The sequence below is a fragment of the Falco biarmicus genome, chromosome 9 (assembly GCF_023638135.1).
Source record: "Falco biarmicus isolate bFalBia1 chromosome 9, bFalBia1.pri, whole genome shotgun sequence".
Classification (NCBI taxonomy): Eukaryota; Metazoa; Chordata; class Aves; order Falconiformes; family Falconidae; genus Falco; species Falco biarmicus.
Genome location: NC_079296.1, coordinates 41,060,028 through 41,087,570, shown reverse-complemented (window position 1 = coordinate 41,087,570; position 27,543 = coordinate 41,060,028). Strand labels below are relative to the sequence as shown.

The 27,543-nt window shown below is 39.5% G+C and overlaps 1 protein-coding gene across 1 annotated transcript in view; it reads right to left on the bottom strand.

The window, feature by feature from the left end:
- FAM13C (family with sequence similarity 13 member C) overlaps positions 1-27,543 on the bottom strand; it is a 134,528-nt gene that overhangs the window by 13,671 nt on the left and 93,314 nt on the right. Inside the window, exons 10-16 of the mRNA XM_056352660.1 lie at positions 26,369-26,490; positions 17,962-18,025; positions 10,666-10,816; positions 10,211-10,276; positions 4,776-4,986; positions 3,682-3,820; positions 2,225-2,306 (exon numbers count right to left, since the gene is read on the bottom strand). Of these exons, the coding sequence (XP_056208635.1) occupies positions 2,225-2,306; positions 3,682-3,820; positions 4,776-4,986; positions 10,211-10,276; positions 10,666-10,816; positions 17,962-18,025; positions 26,369-26,490 (835 nt within the window). The remainder of the gene's footprint in view (positions 1-2,224; positions 2,307-3,681; positions 3,821-4,775; positions 4,987-10,210; positions 10,277-10,665; positions 10,817-17,961; positions 18,026-26,368; positions 26,491-27,543) is intronic.

The following is a 27,543-nucleotide window of genomic DNA, read 5'->3' as shown; positions in this document are numbered from 1 at the left end:
TGTCCTCTTCCTCCTCCAAGCCCATCTTTGATATAAAAGGTGAGACTGAAGAAGCACTGGGTTAAAGTGTGGTATCTCGGTAGGAATTGGTACAGAATTTCAGTGGGAGTGAGGTTTAGGAAAGGGGCTTAAAAGGACAAACAGCACTTGAGATTATTTGTGGGAAGTTTGATTTGGAGGGATATGGAAGCAGACCTCGCTCTCTCTGTCCCCTTTCTCCTCATTAAACCCATGTACTCTCAATTGATTTGATGTCTGGATAACCAAGCCTGCTGTGGGGTTGCTGTCTAAGGATGCAGTCCTTCACAGATGCCTTCCTGGAACAGAGGCAGTGTCTCCACAACCACCTGCCCCACTCTCACCCCCAGCTGTGCTCATCTGCCCTCGAGCGAAGGCTCTCCCCTGAGCAGGGCTGGGGATGCCAGGCTGCGGTACTGAGCCTGCCATGCCAGCTGCCAGGCGGCTGGAGCCAGGTGCTCCAGGTCCTCATAACCAGCCCCATTCTTCTCTAGTACAATATAAACCATAACCCTCCCTTCCAGAGGCCACATTGCCATCACAGCCAGGCTGCTGAGATGGTCCTCACAAGGAGGATCAGCCACTTTGCTTAAATTACCTCCCTTGGCAGAGAAGCACCTGAGTAACCCAGCAGAAGACATAGAAGGTTAGAGTGTGTCCTAGCTTCCCAGTCAGCAACCTGCCTGCATGCAATAAAGTATGTAAGTGTATTAGCTTGACACTGAGCCAAAGACCCTGGAGCTCTAGGGACCTGCACAGAGCAACAAGGAAATTGAATTAAGGTCTGAATTAGCTCCCGTAAAACCAGGCTTTGTTCCTAGCACATGCCTGGCTGGTGAAGGACCTTGGGCAAAGCAGGAGATTGATGGCTCCAAATGTGTTAAATTTACTGAAATCCATGCAGCAACAATAACATAATTTTTTTGCTGTGACAATCTGAGGATATAGGCCAGGCTTGCAGAGAAAAACAGTAATTCTTAGTAAACTTATAGAGTTGGAAGGATGGATAAGCCTTATGAACTTGAAGAAGTACCTACAAGCTCTTGAGTGTTATTCCATTTCAATTGCACTTCTCTCATGAACCTCATGAATCTTGCTTCACTTAAAAGCAGCGCCATTGTTCAGGATAATAAAATCAAGGGTGCTCACAGGATTGAGGCATTTTGGGTGGGAAGGTGAGGCTGATCTACGCAATCTAGGTCCCCTGGCTAGCTGAAGCAATGGTTAAGCCAGAGAGATAATTTTCATAAAGTTAACTATGTAGTTTGGCTATTTCCTCTCGTTTGCCCTTCCTGCATTTATAACACAAAGTTCAAGGGAAAATAATAATCATCATCACCACCACCACCTAGTGATCATGCAGCATAGTAGTTAATGAAGAACTTTCCAGAAGAAATTTACTGAAAGATAAGTTTCTAATTCTGTTTTTACCACAATCACAACCTCTATATCTACATTCTTAACTATATCCAAAACAGAGATGAAAGTTAATACTACAATTTAATTAGTAGTGAGAATCCATGTATAATGGATATAAAAATATTGTAAAATTATACAAATTATTAAAAATATAATAAAATTATTTAGATAAATTATAAATAACCTTAAAAATTAGAAAGAAAAAAAACACCAAAACAATCAGGCTTGGCTACATTCTCCCTGAGGGCAAGCATGTGATACACCCACAGATGTAACCACAGTTAATGGAGCAGTATGCAGACAGTCAAGGGCAACATTTCACCCTCAAGACCAAATCTAAAAACACATCTTTCCCTGGTATTATGATCAAAACCATAAACACTTTAGAGGTGTATAACCTCAGTCCTGAAGAAACATTTTGCACCTACATTTTTACTATTACAAGGACACTTAACTTTGTAGTTCTATATTTCAGACACTCAGGAAAATATTCAGAATAACATTGCCTTTTGCATGAATGTTTATAGTGATGAGAGAGAGATGACGTCTTTTTGCCCTTCCCCTTTTAGCTTTGTTATGAGGGTTTAACTGGCTTACTTTAATCCTTACTTTCAGGAATCAAGGCAAATCATATCACCTAATATCTTTATTTATTGGGAGACTTACTGCCATGCACTGTGAAAAATAAACAGAGTACCAAGGTTAGAAAACTAGCTCTAATGTATTCCAGGTGCACTCATACTTACAAAAGCTTCGGTAATAAGTAAAATGATATGCCATTATGTACCTTTGAGCTGTTTACGACCTTTGGCCAAATCATTCATCCATTTCAGAACTTCAGGATTGGAAGTCTTGTCACCATGAGAAGGCTGAACATAAAGAAAAAGGGAAGAATAAAACAGAAGGAATTGATGGTTATACAGTCAAACATATGAAAACCTATGCACACACAGTGTGCTAAAAAATGTCCGTAGTTCCAACTGCACTTTACCATAGACTTGTGCAGAGCATCTGCCTTGATCATGGTGCTGATTTGTCACGACTTACCTCTGCCCATTGTGGCACAGCACTACATGGATCAGAGTACTTTGGCTCTGATCCTAAAACCATTTAAGTCCCTAACTAATTGGATAAGTAATCTCAGTGACTTCAAGAGGACTGATCAAATACCTAATGTTAGTCAAGTTCCTAAGCAATTTCCAGGATGGTAGCAAAAGCACTCCTTGCAGGGATAAGTCCTTACTGATCTAAGACAGGGATTCTCTTGGGAAAGAGCACTATAGTTTTAACTGAACTGCTTCCTTAATCAAATGAAAAAATCCTATGCAACAGGATTCCAAAAGCAACAAACAACAAAAGCCTTGTATATCAGTTCTTTCTTTGCATTTAGAAGTTACTTCCAAAATAAAATCAATTCACACTGGATCTTCAAAACTCAGATATTTATCATGGCAAAGAAGTTTTGCAAAATTAAACCTCTGAAATAATTTCTTTTCTGGTCACAGTGTGATGGCTGTTTAGGTACGCAATTTTACTCCTAAGAATATATGATGACCATAGGACAGTACAATTCATGAATTATGAATTTAAGTTTTCAGTCATTGCTGTGGTTACAAGGTAATATAAAATTTGCTTGATTTTCATTTTAATGTAGTCACAAAAATATTACAAACTTCCCTGTTTCAATTGTAGATGTCCTTAGCATCACAGATGTTTTGATATGTTTATACTGCACAATTCCCATTACACGAACTAGCTCTATATGAGCAATGATCTTGCACAGAGCATACCATTGACTTCAAGCAACTCCCACCAGCAGCACATCACGATTCCTATTTCTGCCATCAGTTTCTATTGAGCCACATGCTTCGGAGGTTTACAGGAGTCTGCCCAAAGGAATCTGCACAGCAGAGCAACAGTTTCCTAACAAATGACTTCTACAAAATAAATAAGTAACTTTTCATCTTTTGAATCATTTCGGCTCACAAGCCTGTCAGCTGTATTTCACTTCTCTCACATCTAGAAGATAGATATTTTCCAACAATGCTACCCCGAAGAGCAAGTAAATTAGAGTCTTAGAACTACTACATACAGTGAAAGATGATAAAAAGATTCCCTCGATGATTTTCCCATTTCATTTTTAACAAAAATACCCCTTCTCCTATTTTACATAAGTTTAAACACACTAGGATTCTTGCCCACCTCTTGTACTGTTTTCCTTTATCTTTTCAGTTATTATCTTACCAGGTATTTTTTTTCTTGCTCAAACTTTTCTTCATACTTCCTAATTTTTCTCTTGAGACTCTGAAGATGCTTGGTCAGTTGTGCTACTGTTTGTGGTTCTTTGCATTCTTCACAGTTACACCTAGAAGAACTTCTTGGCCTGCAAAAGCCAAAAGCATGGTAGCTGGATCAAAGAACTGACTGCAATGGACCGTGCCTTGTTTCAGGCACACTTAAGGCTTTCGTAGCACTTCAGAATTTGCAGCTATGTTCTTTCAAAGGATAGAGACAGTTTCGTTTTACAAAGTAAGCATAAAATAATTGCTTTTGCTTGAAGGTACCCCTAGGGTATACTAATGAGTTCACCATCTGTCTTTCATTCTCTCTCTTTTTGTTAAAATTAATTGTGAGATTTCTGTATATTTCTCAAAAGTTTAATCTAGTAGGTCACAGCCTGATCCAATACTTACATTTAACCACCCACACCTTACTTCACAAATCTTTCCACTGTAACGGGAGATTGTAACAACATGATTCGTAAAAGGAAGCTGAAGGAATATTTTATTACTGCAAATAAACATTATCCTTTTGAAGGCGGTTTAGTTTCTGATTTTTTACAATTGCAGATCAATAGATCTGATTATTATTCATATGCAGCTGACAGCTATGTATATAAGCTTTTAAGAAAGTACAGTTTATGTCTGAAAGTAGAGCTTGATTTCTGGAGATCACATCTATGGACTATTCGTACGTTCTATGACACTCATATCCAGTGAATGACTCAAGCTATAGTTCTATTACAGCTGAAATTTTTAGTATTATACCTTGATAACCCTCTCTATCTTATGTTCACTCATCAGACTAGTTACTAACATTTAAAACTGTCCTTGCTCACTATACTTAAGAAAGATTTCAAACAGTATTATACTGCGTTATAACTGAAAACCCAGTAGATCTTATTTCTTCTATTACAAACTAACCACATCAAAATATATTACAATAAGAAAATTTCTTTTTTGTGACGTAACAGTAACTGAAAAACCATGAATAGTCAAAGACTGTGGATTGTACAAAAATTATTTAAAATATGTAAGAATTAAAATATATTTTCTTACATCATGAAAGGCTGAGCACTTGGTGGAGAAGGGGCAGACTCTGTGTCTAGATTAAATCTCTGGCTTTGGCTAAAGATAGAGCAGCGTGGTGACAAAAGAGGATTGTCTCCATCCGTAATGTGATACAGCAGTCGACTGGTCCCTAGGGAGCAATGTTCTTGTGGGCTGCTGTCCATGTCATTCTGCCAGTCTCTGTGGGCTGGCACAGGCTCTAGAAAGAAAGCATAAACCAATATGGACGGAGGGTCACTCACAAGATATGTAGCTACCTGGATAAATATAAGTCTATACTTACAGAAGTACTCAAAACATACATTCAAAGCATTCAAAGTAAACAGCAAACAGTTCAGCAAAGTATCACGTGCAGGATGAGCATAATACTGAGGATGAGAAAATAGTTACTGGCTTAACATAAAGCACTTGTGAGTTCCACAGGGGAAGGTGGATGGGTGTGTTTGTAAACTGTGAAGTATAATACAAAGATGGAGAGTTTCCCAGAACAGTGGCATTAATTATATTTTCATAGATCTGTTTGCTTTTGAAAGCCACATTCCTGAAGAAGACAATGAATGTGCAAAACAAGTTCAATTTTGTGATTTAGCCTTTAGTCCTTTAGTCAAGAGAAAAGCAGATCAAGAATACAGTATGTCCTGAGGCTAAGAACCTCCGACGTTGCTTACAGTGTCCTGCAGAATTTCATTAAGATCTGAAGCAACATACCCATGGTTCGAAAGAACACAAGATATGAAAATAACAACAAGAAGCACCAATAACATTCAAGGTAGTTATTCAAGGTAGTGTGCAGTGACTGCTACTTGGAGGAGTCATGCTTAGGATACTATGTTAATATTGTCTCGGACTATAAATGGAAACCTCACCTCAGATGCCTCAAAAGGTAAAACTTGTTTTGTAGGGATGGTCAAGCTAGAAATCAGAATGATTTATTCTGGACTGAAAAAGCAAGAATTGGTGAACCTCATCACCCTGCTTCTGTTTATGAGCAACATGGAAAATAACAGGCACATTACAGAGACTGCTTTCAGGGAGTACCAAAGAGTTCATCTTCCCTTTGTTGTACCTGGGTACATCAACAGGAAGAACCATTCAGTATTCTTCCTCACCTCAGTGGGTGAAATGGGTGAGGATGATCTAGCCTAATCAATATTTTTGCTATCAGATGATTGTGCCTTAAAGCAGCTTATACTTTTAGGGAGAAACTCCTCACTCTCATAGCAGCTCTTCCCAAAAAAACAGTTAATATATGCTAAAACTAAGAATATTCTCTGTCTGAGGTTCCCCTACAACGGTTTCCATAGCACATAATATTTTACACCAGTTACATGATTTTTTTCCTCTAAACCCATGTGTATATACAGCCATTGAATCCATACATTATTTTGTATTTCCAGGCAACACATGCATTATTTCTAATAAGTATTATATTTGCAATATAGCATGCATTCTAATACATTTCACAGAATCTTTTTATTCAATAAAATTCCAAAACTGCATCGGAAAACAACTGTACGTGGATTTATTCACAGAAAAGCAGGGAAGTTTAGAAAAAATCTTTCACTTTCTTTCCGTTTTCTCCTTTGTACATGGGACATGACATTCCCATGGTGAGTGGATATTTCTGTCAGGATTTTAATGGAACATTTGCAATACATTTTATTTGACCTCTGCCCAACAGATGCTGAAGCTACAAATCTATCACTGCACTGGGACAGTGATGACAAACTAGCTCTGAATAGCACCCTTCAAAGAAGCAAATATTCATTTAAAAAATAATAGTTACAATGGCCTAAAATATTATTTTATCAGGTACTATCCAAATGGTTTTGCTTTACAGACAAAAAATCCAATTGTATATTGTGTAGTCACATTTGTCTTGTCATGCAAAAGTTACACATGACTTTCGTATCTGGAAGTTCATCTGCTCTAACAGCACCATCAATTATAATTATGTTAAGCATTTTCACAATGAGACAATGAAGTTGATTATTAATTCTAACCTAGCATCTTTCCTCTAAGTGCTTCATACTCTGTAGATCAAATTCAACTCTCCAAGATACTAGAGCAACACCCAAAACTTCTATATTGTGTATGAGATTCCAATCCTCCCACAGAGAAGCATCTGGGAGAAGCAAGTGTAAAGCATTTACCAGTCTGGAAAAAACAGACAACATACATTCATAGTGGCTGGAATAAATGTTGTTCTGTAAAGAGAAATGTCGTCTCTTTCTGGCAGGTAATCTTTCTTTACCCTGTAAGACTTTAAAAAATTAATAGTTTGGGTTGGGGTTTTGGTTGGGTTTTGGGTTGTTGGGTTTTTTACTTCTGAAAAACAATATTGTCAGTGAGAAGAAACTGGCCTCCTATAATTTCATCATCTTCGAATTTCAAGGAACACGTAATCACTGTGAAATAGGTTGACTGAGAATAGTTTCACTCTTTCTTATGCTCTGCTATTAAAAGGAATGAATTCTTTTATATTCATATGAAGTAGCAGTGTCTTCACTGTGAAAGGAAAATGAGGTAATCAAAAATCAGCCAGTCTGTGTATGATAAGAGCAGGAAAAAAAGTTTCCAGTATTTGAACTCTAAATTTCTGTGGACCTAAAAGTACTCCTCTTGCAGGAGGCAGCTTGTACTGCTGTTAAACTATATGGTCCTTTTCATTTTCTCCTTTTCACATTTACAACCAGGCAATTTTACTAAGCCCATCCCAACCTCAGAAATGGAAATACGCACGCATTCAAGATTAAACACTCCTGAAAGATAAATGCAAAGGACAAGTAGTGGCTGGAGCAGCTCCAGTGTAAATCCAAACAGACAGTGCTGCAGAGAGTTCAAGGAGTTTTTTGTATTCAGCTAGAAAGTGAAAAGGAGACAACCTGCATGCCAGGTGAATTTGGGAATATTGCCCAAAGGCCAGGGCTCTTCCATTTCCTTGGAACCAGGGCTTCCTGACAGCATTGCTGTGCTAAAGCTTGCAAACTGGTGCAGCTTTGTTACGTGCCCAAGAACGGGTTTAGTTTCAACTCTACTACATGTACATTAAATTACTACCTATTATCCAGAAGTAGTCAGTCAGTCATATTGATTCATTTATGTGGCCCGGTTACTATAATAATGGAACATCTCAGGATGATGACAAGTTATAACCAACCTCATTTGTAATCAAAACTTAGCGTCATCATCTCAATTCCAGTTCTGCATAGACACTAAGCATTATTCTGAGAGTAGCTCCTGAACCGACAAAATATCTACCAGTGTTCACGTCTGATCTAGTTTTAGCCTCTATTTTTTCCAAAATTGGGAACTAAAGCCACCTCTAGCCAAGCCAGTAAGTTGCCCCTTAGCCTGCATCTACTTCGCTTCATCTACTCAGTCCAGCTGAGCACTGGCAAGAGCTCACCACAGGACTTAAAGCCAAAGTAACGTGGACTTCAATCATGTGACAAGTCATATGGTACAAGCCTGTATTTCTGCATGCGATATTCTTTAAGTAAAACAATAATACGCTGAAATCTGTTGTATATAAAAAAAGTATATGCAGGTGTTATGTGTTCATTCCTCAATATGCTACATCTGTGAATACCAGTATCAGAATTTTTAATTTAAAAGACATTTAAAACATCTTGTAGTTAAATTCAGCTGCTCACTGCTCGAGTCACATATTTGATGTATACTCATATCCAAAAGATATAGAAAGTACACTCCGCTTTTATTTTTTTTCCCTTAACCCCCACCCACCCCGCCCCCATCTTAATAGCCCCTTGCAATTCTTTCTGGTCCTACTTTTCCAGCTCTAATTCAAGTTTTTACATATTCAAAATAAACTGGAAATTGATTACTTTGCTTAGAGATAGGAATTACTGCTCACCCCTTAAAATTTGCATCCTGAAATACTCTGACGTTTTACTAGACTGTTCTAGCTTCATTCACCATATATATAGTGTATTTTTTCTGTTTGTCGACTACAATGTGAAACAAAAGAAATCAAGTAGACTACACAATCATGTTTATTTTAAAAATAATAAATCTTGTTATTAATATTGTTAATATTAAAACTTTTATTGGCTGATTTACAGAACAAAGGCTAATAACTAGTGATTTAGTATATATGGCACGCCCTCTAAGAACTCTGCTCCTAGCCTGGTACAAATCTCTGGACTTCCGTCCAATTTTGAGCTGAAATAGCCAATAGTGCCATGTGACAACTATACCTAAACTCTGTATCAGAAAATTTCAGTAGTAACTAAAAGCTAGAATTAGGACTACCTCTATCTATGCAAAATGGCAAATTATTAGAAAAAAACCACAAACCACAAAGCAGCTGTTAGCAAGAACGAGTGTACATTAAAATCCATTACATGGGTAAGCTTTAACTAAAGCACAAGTTCGAACTGCTAGAGTGACAGAGCATGCTCTGAGCTGTGTGAGAGAAATGCTACATCATTCAATATTTGCCTGTGTAGCTGGAGATAGGTAAATAGGAGCTAGAGAGGGTATCAGAAATAAGGGTCACTAAAAGTATAAAAAGAAAATCAAACCAAATTGGCAAAAATAAGCAAAGAAAACAATTGTGAAACTACAAGAACAAAATAATGCAGTAAACAGGAGGAAAAAACCACCCTGCCATAAAGGAAAAGAGTCAGTGCAGATTTTGCATGGGCTGCAAAATGTCTCTGCCTGTGCAACAGACAGATGTGAATCTGTCTCTGCCTCAGATCCATGCAAAGGGATTAGTATGACTGCAAGTTCCGTAACTGTATCCAAGAGCTGTTAAGGTATTTGCCTAGCTGAGCTAAAGCATCCATATTTTTTATTTAAAACCCAGGATATTTAGTGTTTTTTACATTCCTTCATCTTTATAATAATTTGGATTCTACATACCATTCTCCTTAATTATGCAATGCAAACCCCAAACTTTAGAATTTTTTAAGTACAACACCGTCATTTGTGATTATTATTTTTTTTTAGGTAAATAAAAATTAATGTTATTTCTTGCTGAAAATTCTAAGTGAACAGCTTCTGAAATAAATTCCTCTAAACCCAGCCTTTATTCTGACATAAAACATTAATTGCAAAGGGATTACTGATCTATCTGTGTTAATTTGGACCATACATGGTGAACGATTTAAGTATTTGTGTATTCATGTCACTTGTCTGTGAGATATATTAGTCATATTGCCTTTGACCTATTTTTCACAAACAGTGATTCCTCTTCTACAGAGCATCACGACTCTGCCAGCCCTGTGACTACAAGCTATGAATTGACAAAAATAGTGCCGAGCCTTAGGGCTATTTATTTGCAAGGACTGGTTTCCATATTGAGGAAAGAGGGAGAGATAACACACCACAGTTTGCCCAGATAGGTAACAACATAAGTCCATGAATTATTAAAATCCACATGATTTAAAACTCACCTTCGCTATCTCTCTGCTGATGCATTAAATTAAAATCAATAATAGGAGAAATGAAGTGATATTGCTCTGACAAAAAGAATGACAAAAATAGAATTACATGATATGGCAAGTGATCTCACACAATACAGACATAGGAAGTAAAGAGCGTAAATTTACTTGGGGGGGGGGCAGGGGGGGGAAGCACAGGAGATTAAAACTGAAAATAAAAGAATTGGGATTCTTAAAACCTGTCTGAAAAGCAAGACTCTCAAAAAACCAGAAGGTTATAGCCATTATTTTCCATTCTTTATACAGGTATCACTCTTTTTTTACATTACACAGCATTTGCATCAGGAAATGGTGCTTTGCATTAGTTCTGCACTGCTTCCCAGAGGACTGCAAAACTGATATTAAACTGCAAGTCACAAGCTTTTTTATAATTGCAAATGAGAACACATCATGACATGATCGCTTACCTCCACAACTAGCCCCATCAGCTTGCGCACTGGTTTGGACTGATGAAGGGGTTGGATCCTTGGGTGCCGGCAGCTGAGGAGTTTCTTCCTGGGTTGGCAGAAATGCAGAGCACAGATCGGTTTCGAGGGCTTGTAGCTTCAACAAAGAATTCTGCAGACAAAAGCAGAACATTGGGCTAGATAGAGAACAACAGAACACAGCGATAGCTCTTCAACTCACTGAGCCCATTAGCAGCGCTTGCAAAGGGGTGTTCCAATAGCTGCTCTAAGAGGATGTGCAAGAGGACAAACATGCACTACTCCATTACTTTCTTGACTTCTGGTTATTTAAGCCCCAATTTACATGGATTATTCGTGACACGTGGGAAAGATGACTTCGTCAGCAAAAGGCAATTTATTCTAGGAAGCCAAACTGAGACGGTGTCCCTTTTCTTGGTCTGGAAGCAATACGTTAAGCAAGTATTTCATTCATTGGGCTGACATCACGATCTGATGACATTATGTCCCTCCCCATTTACCATTCATAAAAAAACAAATCTCCCTCTTCAGCCAGTGAGTGCAGTACGCAGCAGTGAACAAAGAGTTACTGAGAACATGCTCCCTCACAGGATTCTTGGAAGAGATATCTTTTTTAACTGGCTTTTTTACTGATGCTTCTTTATGTAGACACAGCTTTTCTGTAGGCTGCTGCTGTTTCTACAGGGCAACCAGATCATTTCCTGTCTGCTGCAAAGGTAAAATTAACCGATCATTGTCACTTGCTACGGACAAATCAATGAGGACAAGGCTGGTTATCTGTAACATCATTTCCAGCTACTGTGTTGTGCTTGGTCCGGTTCTCATTTTAATCTGTAATGCTGCATGCAGTGTTCAGCTGTACAATCTGACACAAGCATCTTGCTGTGATGTAAATGCTGTGAAAGCCCTAATCACCACCTAACTGGGCAAAATGAGTCACTGCCGATCCTCCACACATTCAGCTCCCCTCCTCAAGGGAAAGAGAGCTTGCAACGTAAAACAAAATCACACAAGGCTAATAATCACACAGCTGGCACACACAATATGCGTAAAATATTAAGTCACTTAAGCTGTGCATATTTGTGAAGAGCATTTTCTGGGAAAAAAAAAAAACCAAAAAAACTTAGTTGCAACAGAGAAAGAATTCCTTAGGTTTATGCCCTGATAATCTCCTTTCCCCACTCTGTCAAAGACTTGAAACCAATATATTGATTCATTTAATGAAATAATGAATTTATTTATTGGAATATTTTCCTTTGTATTACAATATGTCACTTATGTAGTAAGTAGTTTAATATGTCTGCATTATTTTTATTGTAATACAGCCCTTTTATAAACCCAAGGATGCCAGTGTTTCTAGGTTAAAAAAAAATAAAAATGAAAAAAAGGAAACTAATTTGACTGAGAACAGCAGGGAAGACTTTCAGCCTTGATCCTTTTGTCCCTTTCATAGAATTCAGGCAGTGAAAAGGGAGCAGAAAGTAGCTCTTCCTAGGAGATACCTCAAAATAGAGAAGTTTCGAAAAAGCACAAGATCAACTTAACTAGGTCCTGCGACTCCCTTTGTGCTGTCAGGAGTGCTTCAAAATCCATAGCCTGTTCCACAAAAGAGATTGGATTACAATCAGACACTTGGACTTTGGCCTCAGCTTAGGTCAAAAAGGAAATCCAGGAGCACCTTCCTTCTCCTAGCCCCAGAGCCAACAGGAGCTCTGGCCATTCCTATCAGAAGCAGTTTGATATTAGAGACATGTGGACAAAGAAATGGCTTGTGTTACACATTTGTTTTAGAATTATGTTCCTCTCATTTGTTGTCAAGATACATTTTGCCATTTTATCTTATAATACCGGGAAAGAAGTGATTGCAAGATCAAGAGCACTGTTTCATAATTAAAAGCCTAACTGTAATACTATTCTTTAAAAATATGGCATGGTATAGAGATGGTTTCTATGATGAGGCAGAAGGTACTTCTGCTATTCACAGGTACAGGTTGCATTAACAACCTACCATCCTCTGGCCCTTCGCAAGGATAATTTACCCATCTTGACCAGCAGTGCCCCATCTTTGCACTACAGTTTCCCCAGGACTCTTGAATGACTAGCATCTTTTCCTTGTCGTTTACTGACACTGTTTGGTCCAATATTTTACATATATTACTTTAAGCTGATCTGGCTCCTTCAACAGGTCCGCTACAAAGAGTACACCAGTGTGCAAAGGTCCTCAACAACAACTTTCAAGTGGCAGTGAATTTTCCTCGTCCAGGGGAGGGTGCTGGCTTGAATCATACCCATGGCACTGTTTCGGGAAGGGTTTTCATTACGTGACAGGCCCATTTTCCACTGCCTCTCATCCCAGCTAGACCTAAACAAAGTGGCTGTGGAATTATCACAACAGACGGGCAGCATTTTACAGTCATTAATGTTATCTAGCAAAAGATGACTATACCAGTTACAAACCAGTGAGGACTCTGATCCCAGCCCAGCCCTTATCATGAGAACGGCTGATGGCAAGTAAGGAGAGCACAAGGGAACATGCCAGAACATACCAATAAGAAGAACACAGGCGAATAACTGACAAAACCACCAAACCTTCACGGACTGTCACTTCAAGCACTTGACAAAAAAATTCCTATGTCAAGAAAATCCGTCCGCTTCACATCACTATTTCTTATGATACATTAATATTTATGGAAAATTCAGTATAAAAGCGTTCATACAGACTACATTTTTAAACATTGTATTTCAGCAATGCTTATGCTGTAAATTCACCAGCTGGTTTATATTCAGTTGCTCTAGATGGTATTTTTCACCCATCTGTGGAAAGTGGGTGGATGGCAAATTTCCAGTCACTGCCAAATACTAAAAAAATTCATATAATAATAATAATAGAAATACCTTATATTATTTTGTGACTGTGCCCTTGACAGTGATCTGATGACAGGAGGAGAAGAGTAAGTAGCTTTGATCATTTTGATGTTACCAGGGAGATGATGAATCTAGAGTATGCCATCAGCCTCATCTTACTCCTAAAACACAGCTGAGTACTATGGTACTGCCACAGCACACTATACATGAAAAGCCACCACATATTTATGGGAACACACGTAAGGAGACATAGCTTTAAGCAAAAGCCAAGCACAAATCTGCCCAGGGTCTCCAACTCATGAACATCTTAGTAAATTGTAGGGATGACCCTGCCACCTGCCCTGCCACACCTCCTGCCCTGCCCCTCTTAGAGGGCTGCCTGAAGTACGAGCAGTGCCAGGGTATCCCGCCAGCCTCAGACCGCCTGCTCTGTGACAGGAGCAGTGTGCCTCCCTGTTTCTGCACCTGCAGCCCAAGCAGAGTGGTAAGGTGCTCTGGGAGGGGACAGGGCCATATATCAGCAACTGGCAGAGGGTCCTCTGTCCTTGAGTTCGCTGGGGGCAAGCCAATATGCTACCAACTGCTGGCAAAAGGAAGGCAAGAAGAGAGAAAAATAAAGTCTGAGCCCTGTCTTCATTTTCTCAAACCTCCCAAGTTCATTTGAAATCTTACTGACCATTCCCAACTTCCCTCTAAATCTCCAATACTTTCCAGTACCTGTACAGCCCTGATGTGACTGCAGGCATCCTGCCACAGTGGTGCTGTGTATTATTCTGCACTGCACACACTCAGTGGTACGTTAACCTGGAGATGAACCAGCCTGTGCACATGCTACTTAAAACTCTCCCATGGTCCAGACCTGCCCCTGGGGCCCAGCTGGAACACCTCTGCTCTTGGCCATTTAAAGGAAGTTGCAAAACATGTTAGGAGCAAATACAAACAGCTAAAATACATAGAGGGGGAAACATTAGGTACATTCCATCACAAATTTCAGTAAGCTCTTATATGGAAAACCAATATCACTGAAGTAATTTAAGTTATGGCATATCTTATCAGCTAATGTTCTCAGTTCAAATACTTCAGATTTGATCCTCATTCCAGCTTTACTCTGGTGCCTAACACTAGTGTTTCTGACACAATAATTCCTGATCCATGCTAATACAAATGAGAGGACATACTAACATTTAAAATAGATCCTTAAGTTTCTTTGGAAAAATAACAATATTGTTGCCTCTTAAGAACAGTATTTTGTAAGTTTGAAAAAGAAGCAATTATAATTGTCTTGGACAAAGATTTCTTATCCCTTCTTACATCCTCTTAAAGCAACTGACAATTCCAAGAACTCAAGCTACGCCAATTTCACTAGAAGAAAAAACATCCTGCATTATTCCAGATCAAAGATAATGGGAAAATAAAGACATTTACAGGAAGCTCAAGGAAAACAGAAAAAGAGGCAGGGTGGTACTTCTCTCCTGTTTATTTTTGCTAATGCTCTAAGAAAACATAGTTATTAAAATACCATACTCTTGCCTGCTGGAGAAAACACAGTACAAAGGGATTGCCATTTGCAGAGGAAGCTCAGCCTGTAGTAAAGAAACTAACTTTGCAAGGTAAGGCTGTAGACTGTACCCCAATGACCATCTCTCTTTCCATTCAATGATTATTGAAAATCAAGAGTTCAGGCATTAGGGCAAGGAATTATTGAGATAGTAGATAACCTCTTACATCCAAATACCACACGCCTACACTCACACTGCTAAATCCCTTTGGAGAATGGGACAGTGAATTAATAAATTCTCCCCATTTATCACCAAAATGCTGTCGCAATGAGTCACCCTGAAACAGCTTATAAACTTTTCCTCAGTAGGTACCATCAGTAACTCTCTCTCCAGCTGGAGGTCCCTGCATGGGGCCCTGCAGGATCAGCACCATGTGATGTGTTGGTCAGTATGTCCGGGGGCCATAGACTGATGGGACACACTGTGCCAAATTGAGCCGTGCAGCCCCACACTCTCCCTTACTGCACCAAGAGCTGCAGCACTGCCAGACCTGCTAATCCATCAGTGCTCACTGCGTATCCCTATCCGCAGAGAAAGCAGAGAGCTAACAGTGGCTGAAAGAGAGACACTGTTGCCAGAAATAATTTCTTTCCCTGATAAAGCATTACTATTGTCAGCATCCTTTGTTTCATCCTTGTGGATACCCTAAGGACTAGTAAATTTAAGAACTGAGGGAAGAAGGAAAGGGAATAGGTCTGCTGCACCCGTGGACTTGCCCAGTCCCAGTCTGGGGGTGGACAGGGAGAAGGGAGGAGAGGCAAAAACCAGACTTGGTGCCTTCTGCATAGACGGAAACCAGCCTGCCCTGCATATGGTGTTTCTGAATATTAAGGATCCCTGCACCCTGCCCCTGGGCCTGCTCCTGCTCCTCCAGGACAGGAGGGCAGCTATTCTATTATATCCAGTTTATTGATGAATTTACTGGATTTATTAAATCAGCTGCGACAGAGAAGGAGCCAAGCTCTCAGCATTTAATGGCCTTTGAAGTGATTCATATAGAAAAGAAACCGAGCAAATATGAACCTGTTCAATTTTTTGCTCTAAGGAAATTAATGCTTTTATATGTCACATTAGAACAGCGATGTACAAAAGCATCTCCTTTGCTTTTTAATCTGAGAGTTCAGATTAAAATAAGATAGGCATATTTTATGTGAACATAAATAAATCTCTGCAGTATCTGTTATAGCAATATTTGTGTCTTGAGGCATATGACATATTCAATTCAGAACTTCCTTTATGGGGAACAAACAAGCAACAATAAGATAGAACAAGATATGCCCTGGGTCTGCATAACGCCACAGGTGAGTAGTAAAGAGACACCACTTCCTCTAATCCAGGAAGGAAATTTATTTTTTTATCACACAAGTCCATTTGGGCTTGCAGTAGACCCGAGACACAATAAAATCTAAGATTTTGCAAAAGAAAGCACCAGAATGTAACCCTTTCTCATTCCCCATAAATTATTAGCAATTAATTTTAAATTCTGATATAATTTACTGTTTCAGTATCTTAAATTTATTTTTATTTATTACAATATTTTATCTTAAATCTTATTATTTAAGAAATCCTTTGCAAGAATTTTAAATGGAAGCTTTTAAGTAGAAGCTTTGGGGATTATTTGCAATGGAGCTTCTCAAAAGAAAAATAGCTTAATGCTTTCTCCCAGGGCCTTAAGTGGCTAGACACAGGCTGAGTACACTCCCTTATATCAGTCATGGAACGTGCGTTACCAGTTAGCACTGATTATTTTCAAGTAAGCTGCACAACAATGATACAAATGCACAAGAAACAATTCATTGCAAGGAGAAGATTAAGTCTGAATTCCTTTAAAAGGACACATTGTGGGTTTCCCCTAATGAAAGTCAGGCATCTATTAATAGACATAGATGTTTTCTGGCTCATTATAGGAACAAAGCTGTCTTTTCCATGGTTTGAAAGGAATGGGCTTCCCTTCCCCCCCAACTCTTTTCTGCTGTTTCTGATGTTCTGTTGTCTTGGTCTACACTTAAAAATACTGTCTGCTCCTTGTTTACTGCCCCTGCAGTGCTTAAGTGCACTCTACACTAGTATGCAGATACGCTTGTTTGCGGGAGATGCTTTATAAGGTTTCCTACTTTGAATACTTGCAAAGCTTGGTTTTGCCCTCCAGTATATTGCTGATGGTGAGAATCTAGGCCAGAGTCATCCATTGTTTGACATGATCACACAAACAGCTTCTTTGTGCTCTACTCTCACACCATCCTCCTGGCGTAATCACTGTGAAAACAGCTCTTGTTTCAAACTCACAGGTGTTACTTGGCTTTCCTTGCTCCCTCTCTTTGGTGCAACTCTCCCCTCCTCCCATTTTACAACAAGAGTAGACTACATTGTACTCTTCATAGTTTAATTATGCAGGATTTAGCAACCTTGAGAACTCCTTATTTTTAAACAAAACATAATTGACAGCTGACCACTTTTGGATTTAACAACCTTGAGAACTCCTTATTTTTAAACAAAACATAATTGACAGCTGACCACTTTTGAGCTGTAATATGAGGAAAAAGTCAAATGTTCTTGAAAGATGACATTTCACTCAGTATTGAATGTCTGATTCTTTTCTGAGCACAAACAGAAAGCAGCATAAAGTTGGCTTAAAATATTTTACAATTCTCTTACTTTTGGCTTTTAAACTCTTATAGCAGTCTTATATCACATTTTTAAGATTTTTTTACAAAAACATGACTAGAATGATCCATTAAAAAGTTAACCTAAAATTCTTAAGTGATTACATTATTCCAAGACTTCAGTATTAACAAAACCCAAACATCTAATTCAAAATTTGTAAAATCATGTTTCAACTTTTGGTTAAGCTTACCTCATTTAAGCCGTTAAATTGCTCAGATGATTCTTTTGGTGAAATGCATATGTTCTGATCTAGTCTGCAAAACAAAACAAGAATTTTCACTCAATGGATTGCTTATCTGTCCTGCAAATACTTCAATCTTTCCAGCATGTCTGTACATAAATCACAAGTTATGGGATATTTTTTTTCCATTAAAAAAATAACATATGAAAGTGATATCTGTATTTTATACCTCATTCAAAAAAACAGCGATTTTACTGGAATTCTAAATAATATACTTAAACTATGAATGATGTCCTGGAAACTATGACATTAAAATCCAGGCTCAGCCCATCACACAGGAAAAGTTCTGCAGAAGCATGATCAGCTCTCAGTATCTTGGTGAGCTAATAGGGTTAAAGCCAAGAAAAAGCTCAAACATATGTTTAAATCTAAGCACGATTTGTCCCACATGCTTCAAGTCAGGAACAAGAGCCTTCCTGTATCAGAGCCATAAAGAATGAATCTTTCCATATTTAAATTTGATGGTATTTCAGGCTCTCAATCCTCAACTTTCTGCTTAAGTTCTGTGTTACAAATTTTACAAAGACCCAAAGGACTCTCATGAGGAGGTGGAAATATTTTGAGTAAGAGAGATGTCCACATTTTCTAAAGAGTGTCACTTAGCAGCCATCAGAGGTGTCCACACCTTTGGTTCTCCCTCAGTGTATCACTGGTTCTCCACATGGAAATAGGAAAGGAAGGTCCTAGACCAGCAAGGGGAAAATCTCTTCCCTCTGACTATGGCTAATGAGACAATTGAGCCCCACACAGGCAGATGTGGTCCTGGCCTAAGGCTCCACACACCTACCAGCTTCAGGATTAGTTACAAATTCACTCTATCAAGGAAACTGAAACCTAAAAAAAACTTCCCATGGATTCAATGAGCATGGTGAATAGCCTCATACCACAGCTCTGTCCTTCTCCAAAGCAACCAGAGGCTTTCTATACACTCAACTTTCAAAGCCTGACATGGGTGCATCACAAGTTGACTCACAGCTGAAGCAAGGAAACTATTGCTGTCTCAGAGCATGAGATTTCTTATTGCTGAAAAGGTGGCGATGTTTGCTGGCCCCGGTGAGAGTAACTCACAGACATGATCAAAACTAACACAAAACCCAGATTGCTTTGGACAAAATTCCTATTTTTCAACCTGTTGTGCTCAGTCATCCCAGCAAAACCAAATGGTTTTAAAGTCACTAGAGACCTCAAAAACAATACAGACAGATATACAGGCCCTTGTTGTAGTTCTTCATAGTTTTATGAGGCATTTAAAGACTGAAATGATAAATATGCCACTGTCCTTACCAAAACAGACACACTAGGTAGCTACACCAGGGCGAGCAACCACTTGCCTCCAAATGGGATCCAAGGTGTGTAATTCACATAGGAGCAAAAATGAGTTATTTTTGTTGGTGGTACTTCTAGCACCAGAATGGGAGGTCTCACAGGCTGGCCAGCCTGCACCTCCCTCAAGGTACACAGGCACATGATCAGGAGTGAGTGATTTCTGGAGATACTTAAGCAGCAGTGTGCCTTGGCTGACTCTTGTACAAGCACCTATCTACATCTTTATGTCGTTCTCCCCATATATATTCTTCCTGCCATCTCACCTGAAAGTGAATAGCAAATGTCTCCATAACGTGAAGAGAACAGAAGGAAAATGGAATTACAGAAGCAACAAGGTTAATACCTAATAGCCAATCTCTAGCTTTTAGGCAGCAGAGAGGATGGTATGAGGCAACAGGAGAGAGTTAAAGAAAACTGAGAAAAAGCACGGGGAGAGCAAAAGTGCTAATTTAATATAAAAGAAGAAAATATTTATATATTGGTCTACAACATGTAAGGAAGGACTTGAAAGACTACAAACAGCTGAAGAATTAATTCACTAATGAAGAAAAAAGTATTTAGAGTCATGTATTGCATTGAACTAGAGATAGACATAAAAGAAAGGAAGAAAAGGGCACATGTCAGATTTTTATGCTTCTGCTATTCATTTGGATTACTCCTTTCTGGGTGCTTAACACACAGCAAATGTGAACTCTCCTTAAAAAAAAGGAAAACAAAAATGTAAATGCTAGCAGCAGTTCTTACAGGTGCTGTATGAAGTTCTACGTAATTCACAGCTGTATCACTCATGAGTCTTGCACTCTGGAGAGTAAAAAGTTTACAGCATCTCTGAAGTACCACCTCACTCACTTTCACATTGATGTTCTTCTCTGCCGTTTTAGGGATGCAGAAGTCTTTCATTTTACTGGGTGTGGTTTTTTTGGTTTTGTTTTGGTGTTTGGTTTGTTTGGTTTTTTTCCTACTAAAAATACTGGAATAAGATGCTCTTAGTTTTGCATTCTTTGGATTCTGGAGATACTGAAATTATTAAGGTGAATATTTTTGTGTGAAGACCAGTTACACTAGCAGTCATACATGTATGCTGGGCTGATCTTTCTCTGTATAGAGAGTTTTGGGGTGTGCTTTTTAGTTTTCACCAGGATTTACTGCTCTGCTAAGCTAATGCAGGTTATCTGATTGTCACCAGGCAACAGAGGGTTTACAATTTAATAACTAGGGGTTGGATCCTACTCTTATTAAAAGTCAATCAGAAAACATCCATTAACTTCAAAAGCAGCGGGAACGAGCCTTAATTTTCCATCTGTGCTGAGTACATTAAAATTATTTTAAGCCTTAGCTGAAATTTTGAATAATTGCAGGCAACCCTTATTTTGTATAATTTACGTCACGTAAAATAATTAAAATGGAATTCTCTCTGTGGCTACTACTCAAATATATGTTATACCTTTCTTTATAAAATATGAAAGGCCTGATCTCTCACCCTCCCTATAGACTCTGGCTTTGGCAGAATTATCCTGTTCTGCATGGTCCAGATGACAAAGATGAAACCCGGTAACATGTACATTTGAAGCTTATGGACATAACAAACAAACAAAAAAAAAACCAAAACCCCAAATAACACAAAACCCAACTAAATGCTAATTATCATTACAGACCTCCTACCAGACTTCAAGGGGAAGATCAATTTGCATGAGCAGTATATGCTGTTTAAAAAACAGACCAGAACATGTGACTAATTGAATTATGGCTGATATAATTTCTAAACTTAAATAAAATTCAAATAAACCCACACAATTTTAAAAAATATGAAAAATGTTTAAAGATAATCTAAGCAAATCCATTTCTTGTTTCCCAGACTAAACCCGGAAAGGAGCATTACATTCTGTGATTTGCAAGTCTCAATCCAGTCCAACGCTGGATTACACTGACCCCATCCTCAGGACACTTACATGTTTAGGCGCCACAATGTCACACGTGCTCAGTTCTTGGGCCAATTAATGCATTGGCCATGCCAGGATAAATCCTGGCAAGCAAACCATACACTATGCTGTGGGATGAACCCCCTTTTTTCCAGGCTCACGTTCAGTCTGTCCTAGCCCAATATTCCTTCCCTGTCTCCAGTCTAGCAGTCAGTTTTACCCTTCCCACCATGAGGGTGGCCTACCAGGTTAACAGCTCAGAAAGGATAATCTCAGTATGGCATCAGAGGACTGATTCGGCCTATCCAGAGGTTACATCACATGAGTTCACAAAAAGGCAGACCCCACAACCAACTCACCTCAGTGCCAGGAAAACAAAAAGGTCCTTTCTGTGACCTTCACAAATGGAAAAAGTCATTAAGAAATTCAGACATAGTCAGCACCTTAATACAGGGCTGCAGGTGAATGCTTCAAAAGCATGCCTATGACTCCTTAAAAAGCAACACAGAACTGCAACAGGCTTTAGGATGAACACAAAGTACACACTTGCAATGAAAGAAATACCACCATTAAGGGCCCAAGGCTGTTTGGGTAAATCCTAGGCCACTCCCTGGGCAATCTCTGAGTGCTGGAATAAGCAGTCAGAGCACCAGTGTAGCTGTGCCCATCTCATCAGTCACAGCAGTTACATAAGGGCTGGCTGTGAACAGACACACTCATTTTTCTTATTATGAGTGCCTCTCATACTCACCAAGCACAGTCCTTACTTGGGCTAGAGTAACATGCTAATTATTTATTTTTTTCCCTCTGTCCTTTCCCCATCCCCGTCCTTTTTCTTTCCTTTTCCTTCCCCCCCCTCCCTCCCCCCTTCTTGAAGTGTATTGCAACCCAAGAGCTTGCTCAGAGATTTTCCATGCCTCAGTACCATAAGTATCACTGGAACCAGAAACACCATTATGAAGATATCAAGATTCCTGAAGAAAGTGTTCTCAGGAACTGGTCAGTCGTTTCCCAGCAAAGCAATGTTTCATCAGCAAATCCTGATTTGCTGGCAAGGAGTTATTCACAGACAGATACTGTTTGTGATGAATTTTCACTAGGTCTGAGGCAGGACTCGGAGGAATCCATCCAAGTCTCCCTGGCCGCCTGTGTGGGAATGCAGCCTAGCAAGGTCTGCCTCAACTGCATGGGTCTGCCATATGGTGTGGGGACATCAGCACTTCTGCAGCTTCCCTGCTCCCTCCCACACACCTCTGAGCTGTAGCTGTTCAGCAGAAAATATGGAAACTACGAGAGTCCCCAGCTGAACTGCACACTCAGAAGCTACTTGCTTTGCAAACCCAAATACTGAAAGCCTCACTAAAGCTTGGTCATCCTCAGGGGAGCACAGAAACCCTGGGAGACTCTGGCAGATCCCAAGATCCAGGGCTCCCAGCATTTCTGGTTTTCCTGGAGAACAGTCATATGTCTGACAGCAACTGCCACCCTACAGCCTCTGCAGTAGTTAAGGACCAACCCAGGGACTAGCCAAGTCCTACTAAATGAAATCACTCCCCTCCCATTTTATTTGGGGAATGGGGAAGAGGGGGAACTTTCAGGAATTTTTCTTTGACAGAAAACTTAACCCCAAAGTGTAGTTCCCACAGTGACTTGGAATGCAACGTTCTCTGAAACACTGACGTTCCCTCCATCCAGGCATCCCACGTTTCAGCTCCCTCTCTGTGTAACAGGCATCTGAATAAAACACCACCCTCTATTCAGGTAACTGTGTACACAGCTCTGCAATCCACATCACCTTTGAGGAGGCAATCAGTAAGAGCAGCTTTTTGTAATCATATGTATTGTTCCACACTGGTTTTCCTATTCCCCGTTAAAAAAAAAGGTAATTCTCTTTATTGTAACATTTGTTCCTGGGGCTGCATATAATTTTTATCTCCAAAAGCTGCAGATTCTCTTACATTCTTATCCAAACCCAACTACGCACAATGACTGGAACAGTATTAAATGTAATCACTAGCAAAATTCATGTTCTTGTAATAAAATGTAAAAGTTTCCTTCCATGCAGGTGGCATTTCAGATTCAAAATTGACGTTGATGTTCATAAATCATGCATGAAAACGTCTCTTGAAAATAAAATCTTTCATTCACAGGTCAGGTATAGATTACTCAAGAACAAGACAGTAGTCTCTCATTCTTCTGCCTGTAAACCTCTCCAAGTCTATACTTGCATCTCCCTCAAATCCCACTAAAACTTTTCCTTCACTGTTTCAGTGGTTATCATAAAATGAAAGTATCCTCTGCCCCAAAATCAACATATATACTTATAAGTCGTATTTCTGTAGACTGTTTCTCTTGTATTGCCTCCTCTGTTCTTCTCTGACATCTATCTGTTTATGAACATCCTGTGTTACGTTACCCTGAATTTAGATTGTTCTGTTTAACAGGGACTGCGCTGAAATTTTTTTGATATCTCAGTAGTTTTCAACCCATATTTAGACAAATTAACAGTAGTCTATTTTTAGCTGCCCCACACTCACTAGAACAGAGTTTTTTAAAAACTGTACAGTTCAGAGGCATTTAGACTTTTAAACACCGATGAGACTAATGACAGAGCTATAGCAGTCTCCAGAACATAAAAGCAGAAGTAACAACAAGCCACACTAGAAATAATCAAACTTGCTTCTTAGTATGAGACAGAACTAAATCCTCCTTCTCCTGTCCACCACACACACATTTGAGACAGAGGAGCCTGCCCAGCGGCACCCCTGCAGCAGCCTGGCCATCTCCTCTTCTCCAAAAACCCAGAAAGCTCTTGGTCTATGAGTTAGGGATCCTAGGCAGATGTAATGTTCCAAAGCACTGCTAATTTTACCACTAACCTAGCAAAACCAGGGTGGAAGATAGTAAAACTCAAATTTTGTGGGGCTAGCAGATGTGTTCTGTCAAAATCTAGCTATGATTGTTGCCTGCTGCCAAGACTGAATATTTAGCCTCTGCCATGTCCCAGAGCAGAGAAGGCAGAAAACAAGGGAAGACGTCATACCCTGGCAGCTATGTTTCACAGCCTGTTGCATGAGCCAGTCCTGCCATCCTGATGCAGCAGCCAGCAGTCTGCATCAGCTGAGACATGGGCATGTAATTGCTCTGGTCCTACCAAAGCTGACTGACAGCAGAGGGATGGGGCAAGCTGCTGTTGACCCTTATGAGGAGTCACCAGACACAGTGACCCTCAAACTGAAAGTGGTATCTTCAGTATATGTAATTCAAAGTCCCCTACCCCAGCTGGGTGGTGGAATATTTTTTCCAAGGACAGTTAAGACTGTTAAAGTAAATAAGGTGTGTGTGTGAGGCCAGGGACAACACATTAATGCTTATTTACTCCATGTTTGACGTTCCTTATTTGAGAGTAAAGTCACCTCCAGAGACATGGCCAAAGCTGAAATTTGAGCACTACACTTTCATGGCTTTTAGCATGATAAATCCAGGTACTATTATTTAAGAGATTTAGCACTTGTGGATGGCAGGCTTCTTAAGGAGCTACCCCCTGATGTTACACAGGAATAAACAGCATAGTGAACAATGTTTTAATACCTCACGAACTAAAAACACCAAACTATTGAAGTGGACAGGGGACCTTTGCTGTTGTTGCTGTTGTATTCATGCATACTCTGCTCTGGTTCTTATCTTCAAAGTCCACGTTTCTTTCATCATGTTCCTTTCATTGATCAAAATTAACCAATGTTATTTCATTACCCAGCCATACACAGACCTACCAACAGAGCCTCTAGGTAGGTCTAACTCACTGATACCAAACTCACTATGCTCCTTTATACAAGAAATCCATGTGGGTTTTCTCTCCAGCATAAAGAATGCCAGAAAAAGAGAAGGCAGGCTTCCTAGGCTGAGGTTAATCAGAAACACTTTCCGAGATGCAGTGTCTCAATTGCAAATACAAGCATTGGAGGGTGAAAGCGGTAATTAAATGCTTGGTCATTCTGCTAAAGCTTCCTTTGAGAGCACAAATTAATATCATTTACAATGTTGCCTACTAAAAGCTGTGGTGAAGGCAACCAGTTCATGTCACATAAAGCATCAGACTGCTATTGGATGGCAACTGTCACTACTAACCTAGTCCCTACTTGGAACAGACCGTGGAGGCAATGAGATTTGTATGTCAAAGTAGCTGTGCCCTGACCCACTGAGCATCCCCGGGATGTACAGCTGCTGCTCTGTCCCTCCAAAAAGAGCCAGAGCCTCTGCCACACAGCACCAAGGCTGTCACACACCTCAAGACAAAGAAAAAAGAGCAGAGACCTGGCTCACCTGCCTGAAACTCAATGCACACAGCAAAGCAGGGCCAAACCAGCACCTGAGCATGGGGAATTTGTAAAGTACTGCTCCAAAAACTGATAGCTGTGAAGAGCATGACCTTATTTGCACAGTCCAAAACTGCCAGTAAGAGCTAAACCTTATCCTTAGGACACACCGTCTCTAGTAGATTGGGTCAGCTGGGTGAGCTGAAACCCATTTTTAGCCTTTTACACAGCCATGAAGGATCAGAGGAAGAACTGTGACTTCCAATAGTTACCAGAGCTGAGTTACTTCACCATCAGCTGAGTCACCTGCCATCAAGACCCTGCTAATGCCTGACCTGAACACCCTGTACCCTTCACAGCATTAGAATGAGCACAGTTGCCACAGCACCCAGGGTCTAAACTATACATATATACATACTCATACTAAAATCAGGTGTGTTGGTTCCCATTCTCATTTCTCAGTGAGAACATAGCTCTGAGAAAGTGGGGCAAGTCAGGAATGGGGGGAAATGAAAAAAAGTGTCAAAATATTCTTGAAACTTGGCACAGAGCATCTGAAGTTTCTGAATTGAGGATGTTCTTCCTGCTTGAAGCGTAAGAGGTTTAAAGAATGATGAAATTTGCATTCTTATCTTCATCCCTTTCACTTTCTCCAAACAGTTCTAGCCATATAAATAAAGTACAACTGCCAATGACAGCCAGGAGTCTGAATATTTTATATAAAAGGCAGCAAATGAATTAGCCTTTCCCACAGTTAATCACAAGTGAAATGCGCTTTCTTATCCCAGGGCTTACCTTGGTTGAAATCTCACGACTGCTTCCTGGCATCTCAAAGCCATGTTCTGAGCATAGTTATTAGTTGAGGATCCAGCCTTCCCCTGCCACTCTGAGAGGCCTGGCAATGCATTTTCCAGCTCCTGCACAAAGCAAAAAAGAAATGTTGAATGCCCTGTCAGTACCAATCAGGCTTAGCTGAATATTTTGCTTTAAGAAAAAAAGAGCTCCACGAGACCAGATGCTGACTGTGTTTCTTTGTTATTTTTTGGTAATAGTCTGGAAACAACTGGACAACACAGAATAGAAAAGGTTATAAACAAAGTAGTGTCTTCTTTCTCTGTAAAGAATTTTTTGAAACCGAAGCAGACTATAACCCATTTTATGTTTATTACTTAGATAACAGATGTCAGCTTCTGAGCTAAAAGGTGCTATACACAGAGTTCAATTTTTTTTTTTTGCTTATGCACACATTCACGTTTCATTTGAAATTATTTACTCACATGTCAGTAATATTTTATTACTTGGGCATTATCAGAAAAATTTTGGCTGACAAATACAAATACAGTTCATTTATATAAGACTGGTAAGGTTTAATCAGTTTCTTTTTCCTTTTGCTCTTTACCTTCCCTAGCATATTCATAGCTTTATGAAGAGAGTATTACTGCAGGAGGAGCAAAAGGTAGTAAGGGGGGAAAAAAAAGGCACATCAGCCAACCTGCCACACAGAAAATAAAAGTCAATTTAGTCCAACAAGTTGGGAAAGGCAGCAGGAATTAAAAAGGTATACATTTTATTCCAGGCTTTCAAAAACCAGTTGTAGGGCTGTGACAAGATGTGTTCAGCACATCTTACTTAGTTCCCCTACCTGCAAAATGGGTTATAATATTTCCCTTGCATTGCAAAGGGGTAAGTTAATGAAGTTCTTTGAAAATTTAATAATTGAAGTGAGACTTTTCCCTACTTCTTCATCAGCTTTAAACATCCAGTATTTTGTTCTAAGAGTTTACAAAATTAAAATACAATGTGCTTTGCAAAACAATAGTGTTCACTTGCTCTAGTAAAGCAATGTGTTTGACTTTGCTCCATTTTCAAAGCTTAGATGGAAACACAGAAGTCAAAAGTTTGGTTAGGATTGATCAAATGGGAACTTGGGGGCTGAGGTCATTCTACATTTACAAAATCAATGGCTGCTT